This window comes from Stenella coeruleoalba (genome assembly GCF_951394435.1).
Source record: "Stenella coeruleoalba genome assembly, chromosome: 14".
NCBI classification, from domain to species: domain Eukaryota; kingdom Metazoa; phylum Chordata; class Mammalia; order Artiodactyla; family Delphinidae; genus Stenella; species Stenella coeruleoalba.
Window position 1 is genome coordinate 39,417,893 of NC_137160.1, and position 6,230 is coordinate 39,424,122.

Below are 6,230 nucleotides of genomic sequence, written 5' to 3' on the forward strand. Positions count from 1 at the left end.
AAGTTGGAGGGACTTCCCTGGTGGCGCAGTGGTTAAGAATCTGCCTGCCAATGCGGGGGGATGTGGGTTCGAGTCCTGGTCCAGGAAGATCCCACATGCCGCGGAGCAACTAAGCCAGTGCGCCACATCTACTGAACTTGTGCTCTAGAGCCTGCGAGCCACAACTACTGAGCCCACATGCCACAGCTACTGAGCTTGCGTGCCACAACTACTGAAGCCTGCCTGCCACAGCTACTGAAGCCCACGCACCTGGAGCCCGTGCTCCACAACAAGAGAAGCCACCACAATGAGAAGCCCACGCACCGCAACAAAGAGTAGCCCCTGCTCGCCACAACTAGAGGAAGCCCGCGTGCAGCAACCAAGACCCAACGCAGCCAAAAACAAATAGATAAAATAAATAAATTTACAAACAAACAAACAAAAATAAGTTGGAGACATGATGACCTCTGATCCTTAAATATTTTACCATTTTTCCCAAGAACTGGAACATTCTCCTGCATTACCACAATACAATTATCACATTCAACAATTTTAACACTGATACAGTATTGTTATGTAATACATAATCCATCTTAAAATTTCCCCAAATTGTCCCAGTAATGTATTTTATAACTTTTTTTTAAGTTAGAATCTAAGGACCACACATTGTGCATTTGGTTGTCACATCTTTTTAGTCTCCTTTAATCTTGAATAGTTTCCCAGTTCCCTCCTTTTTTGTGACAATGAGAGTCCAGGCCAGTTGTTTTGCAGAATGTCCCTCAATCTGGATATGTCTGGTTGTTTCCTCATAAGATTCAGGCTAAACACTTTTGACAGAAATAACACATATGAGACATTACAGTCAGCTGCTGCTATCAAGTAGTACATGACATATTTTTGAGATCACATTTCAAAATACCTCTTTTAAACACCTACAACTTTTTGTTGAAGACAGAAGAGAAAGGGAGTAAGAACCAAAAAAGGGGGAAATAATCTAACATAATTTTGGTTTGGATTTTGCATCCATTTTCTTCTTCTGGCTTATGTCTAGATAGTTAGGTTAAGAAGCTGGGGAACTGTCTAAAGAACATTACATTTATACTCAGAAGTCCCAGGTTCACGTCCTAAGCCTGCTGCCAGCCAGCTGTGATCTTGGACTTTAATTTCTTCATGTGTCACAGAAATTAAGCCATTTACCTAACTACGTGCTTTTGATAATTACTATAAGGTACATGAAGGTAATGTGTTAAAAATCAGACACTTTAAAAATATGAAATGGTATTATTAGAATTTTATATGTCACTGATACCTGGGTTAGAAAGAATACATGAGTTATCTGACAGTGGAGCCAAATCTGAGGAAACCAATCATAACAGAGATTACAGTGATACACAAGCAGTTCATTTTACGTAACCTCACTTTTAAAGGGAAAATAAAACATACAAGCCCAAATTAATATTTTATAACAAATCCCTATACTGAGATTCAAGTAGTCTTTGATGTCATTTGGTGGCAGTTAATATAATTACAATTGTGTTTTAGTATCTGCACTAACAGCCACTCTTTCTAAGATTTAATGGTTTTTACTGACCTACTGTGACTAATCCTGCATCACCAACCGAGGTAAGTAGTTTATTAAACATTTTTTTTAATGTCACAGATAAAAATCATAACCAAGTCGCACTAATTCAGGAAATTCTGCATTTGTGCCTAGCTCAGAATGCTCTCAATACATATTTAATAAACAGAATAATAAATAAAATTAATTGAGAATCCATAAAAATACTACTGTAGGTATATTTAAGACACCTGAGGAAATTCCATAGGATTTTAGAAGTCCACCTAAAAGCATTCTTAATTAAAAATTCTGGAGCTATGGAATCTTAGAGATGGAAGAGACCTAGAGATAATCTAGTCCAGCAATTCTCAGACTTTTTGATATCAGGATTCCTTTATACTCTTAAAATTTTTTCAGGACCCCAAAGACCTTTTGTTTATATAGGCTATATGTACCAATATTAACCACATTAGAAATTAAAACTGAGAAATATGAAAAATATTTGTTTATTAGTTTACTTAAAAGTAACAATGAACCCCATTAACATAAATAACATTTTTATGGGGGGAACCTTGTATTTTCCAAAACAAAAAATTAATAAGAAGAAAGGCACTGTTTTATATTTCAGCAAATCTCTTTAACGTCTGACTTTATTAGAATACAGCTGGATTTTCATATCTGCTTCTGTATTTAATCTGTTGCAATATCCCACACCATGCAGCCACTGGAAAATGGCACTGCATACTTGTGACGGAATGAGAATGAAAACTAGGAATAACTTATTATTATTCCGAAAATAATTTTGACCTCACAGGTGTCAAGAATCACTCAGGGTCCCCTGATTCAGTCCAAACATTTACTTTTCATATGTTACTAAGATGAAACTGGGGTCAAGAGAGATGCAATGCCCTGCCTAAAAAAACAATAGTTTGTCTGTGGTAGAAAGAGACCTAACAAGCCAAATCTTTTGAATCCCAACCTGGGCCTCAACACAGGCCCTGATTACAGCTTTGGATCAAAAGCAATGGTGGGGTCTTGCCTCAGTAATGGGCTGCCTCTACCTTCATCCTAAGCACCGCTGTGTTATCCATGCTTCAACTGCTATAAAATAAAAGTACAGGTCAGATAGTTCACTGGGCATACCATTTTTCTTCTATTTTCTAATTGCATAATATCAGATAAGCTAATGCTAAATTAAGAAAAGTCAGATTAATACTTACAACCATCCTGTTTACAAATCCACTGTATGCAGTTGACTCGAGCAGTGTGACCATTCAGGTTGGTAATAACAACACTTTTCTTTAGAGAAGAAAACACTTGTTAGTAAATTAGGATTTATCCTACAGAGGAATTAATGAATTAATAAAAATCAGATTTCAGTGTTTTTGATGCTAATAAAAAGTTCAGTATTATTTCAAACAGAATCACCTTCCTTTATGAACTATTAACCATGGCTTAAATCATCCATTCACTTTTTAATTCATTCCTGCCTTTCTCCCCACTCCACATTCACTCACCTCTGTCCTCTTCTTGTCTGGGAAGCCTGTCTTGAAATCCCAGACCAGATAAGGACCTCGTTCCCACATATCTTAGGGCCTACTTCTACCATGCTTGCACCAATTTGAGAATTTGGTTGACAAAAAAACCCTTCAAGAGAGGAATTTGTGATTAATGGATACAAATTCGTGGCTCACTTTGTATGCCTTGGCTGATCTGGTGTTGGGTTCTTCAGCCTTAATGACCCAAGGTCACCAGGCCACAACTACTAAGGTCCTCAAACATCAGATCCCTTCAGGGCCTACAGCCAGGTTCCCTGCAGACCCTCAGATTGCTGCTTTCACCAATGTCACTCCACACTTGGGCTTTTCTTCCCCCACTGCTGAAGACTCTATTCCTACTGAGCCCTCCACTTTATAGGCCCTTTCTCTACTGATTGCCTAGAGCACTGGCTTGATACCTACTTGTATGTCAACAGGAATTCTCATGGCTGAGAAAAAGGTTTACGGGGTAAATGTGCATAAACTAACATATTTCACATATGGGTTGAGGTTAGGAAACAATTTAAAGCATTTCATTGTCTTTCTCACTAGAATCAGAATTCCTTGATGGGCAGGAGTTATTACCCATTATCTTTGTGTCATCACCACTCAGTTCAAGGTTAGCCCATAAAGGGTCTTCAAAAGTTTGCTGAATGAACATCACCCCCAAAACTTTACTTTAGCATCTGATGTGTTCTTATTCTTATATTTCACTAAATACCCAGCTAACAAATATTTAACAAAACAAAATAAGTACTTTTTAGGCTCCATATACTTTTTTTTGATGTTAAAATCCCCTAACATGGCCAGCAAATTATCATTAAATAAAAATGTGATAGAGGGCATGGGGCACAAACCCATTAAACAGCTGCAGAAAGACAGGCTTCCAAAGCCTTGGTTAATAGCCATTGTAAAGTTTACCCTTGGTTTTAAATGCTTTATCTTGCCAGTTAACAGTGCATGGTAATAACAAAACAAAAACTGGGAGGAGATGAGCAAGGGCAAGATAAGAAAAATGAATACAATTATTTCATTTATAAGTTCAAATCTGCAACGGATATGAGGATGACGGAATTTTTTTTAATTGAAGTATACTTGATTTACAACATTTCAGCTACATTTCAGTACAACAAGTGATTCAGTCATATATATATATATATATATGTATTCATTTTTAGATTCTCTTCCATTGTAGGTTATTACAAGATATTGAATATAGTTCCCTGTGCTATACAGTATGTCCTTGTTGTTTATCTATTTTATATATAGTAGTGTGTATCTGTTAATCCCAAACTCCTAATTTATCCCTCCCCCCTTCCCCTTTGGTAACCATAAGTTTGTTTTCTCTGTCTGTGAGTCTATTTCTGTTTTGTAAATAAGTTCATTTGTATCATTATTTAGATTCCACCCATAAGCAATACCATACGGTATTTGTCTTTGATTTACTTCACTTAGTATGATAATCTCTAGATCCATCCATGTTGCTGCAAATAGCATTACCTCATTCTTTTTTATGGCTGAGTAATATTCCATTGTGTGTGTGTGTGTGTGTGTGTGTGTGTGTGTGTGTGTGTGTGTGTGTATATATATATATACTATATCTTTATCCATTCATCTGTTGATGGAAACTTACATTGCTTCCATGTCTTGGCTACTGTAAACAGCACTGCTATGAACAATGGGGTGCACATATCTTTTTGAATTAGAGTTTTTGTCTTTTCCAGATATATGCCCAGGAATGGGATTGCTGGATCATACAGTAACTCTATTTTTAGGTTTTTAAGGAACCTCTACACTGTTCTCCATAGTGGCTACACCAATTTACATTTCTCCCAACACACTGTAGGAGGAGGGTTCCCTTTTCTCCACACCCTCTCCAGCATTTATTGTTTGTAGACTTTTTGATAATGGTCATTCAGACCCGTGTGAGGAGAAACCTCATTTTAGTTTTGATTTGCATTTCTCCAATAATTAGCGATGTTGAGCATCTTTTCATGTGCCTGGTGGCCATCTGTATGTCTAGGATGATGGAATTTTTAATCAAATTAATAAAGCAGTGAGATAAGAAAAACATAATATCTATCTCCTGCACTGCATTTTAATTTCCAGCACTTTACTTTTTATACTGAGGCTCCTTTTGAGAAGCAACACTAACTGCATTGTCCAAAATTAGCCAGGGGGGATGAAGTCATGATGAACTCTGGGAAGAATTGCAGAAACTAGTCACTTGAGAAGTTTGATAGGGAAAAGGCCAAGGGTGCAGTTCAGGGAATGGGTAAGTCCTGCCTTACACCTAGTGCTTAGGGTCCCCATCCCCTATGACCTTTACCCCAATGGCACTTTCTTTAAAATGTCCATTCTCAAAGCTAAAACACAAGTGATATGCCTTTGAAATTCAAGAAAACAAAAGCTTATTTGGTAACACTAAGGGAAGCACAGAAATGAGATAGCATCTGTGTGATAGCTTCAACCCATACCTAAACTGCACATCTTTTAAAGCTCAAACTGATTCTTTAACAGTACTACAGTTCCCACAGGCGGCTTCGGAAAAGGTTGTCATCATTTGAGATTCTACCTGGGGCTAACAAGCCACTGGTAGGACATGGTGACCCCAGGCTGACGCAGCGCACCAGAGGGCGAGGAGCGAGTCCCGCTCTCCAGAGCCAGACTCCTCGCCCAGACACCCTCCCCGAAGCGGACAGGACAGCACACCCGGTCTCCACACTCTGGAGCGGCGTCTACAGTCCGCCCCAAGAACACCCAGCATATTTGGCCCCAGAAGCACACGGGGTCGGGCGTATGGCCACTTCTCTTACCTGAGGGTCATAGAGCACCACGGAACAGGACGTGCCGAAGGCCAGAAGTCCTCCGGGCCCGGAGGTCCAGCTCAGGGCTCCCCGCACCCGGTTCGGGCAGCAAAACACGTGAGAGGTCTCCAGCACAGGTGCCACCATGTTGCTGCCTGGTCAACGGCCGAAAGCTGGGCACGCACTTCCGCCCTCGGAGCGGAACTGCTCGGCCGCCGCGTCTCCCGCTGGCGTTATCCGCACCGCGTTTCCAAGGCGGCCGGGGGCGGGACGGGGGCGACCCCACCCACCTCCCCTGCCAGTGGTCCTCAGTGCCCGGTTGCCTCTACCAGCGCCTGTCTCCTGGAT

At 40.1% G+C, this 6,230-nt stretch overlaps 1 protein-coding gene across 1 annotated transcript in view; it reads right to left on the reverse strand.

Moving 5' to 3' along the window:
* Positions 1-6,165, reverse strand: part of ELP2 (elongator acetyltransferase complex subunit 2) — a 44,283-nt gene extending 38,118 nt beyond the window's left edge. The window contains exons 1-2 of the mRNA XM_079942250.1: positions 5,892-6,165; positions 2,758-2,836 (exon numbers count right to left, since the gene is read on the reverse strand). Of these exons, the coding sequence (XP_079798376.1) occupies positions 2,758-2,836; positions 5,892-6,029 (217 nt within the window). The 5' untranslated portion in view covers positions 6,030-6,165. The remainder of the gene's footprint in view (positions 1-2,757; positions 2,837-5,891) is intronic.
* Positions 6,166-6,230: the final 65 nt, after the last annotated feature.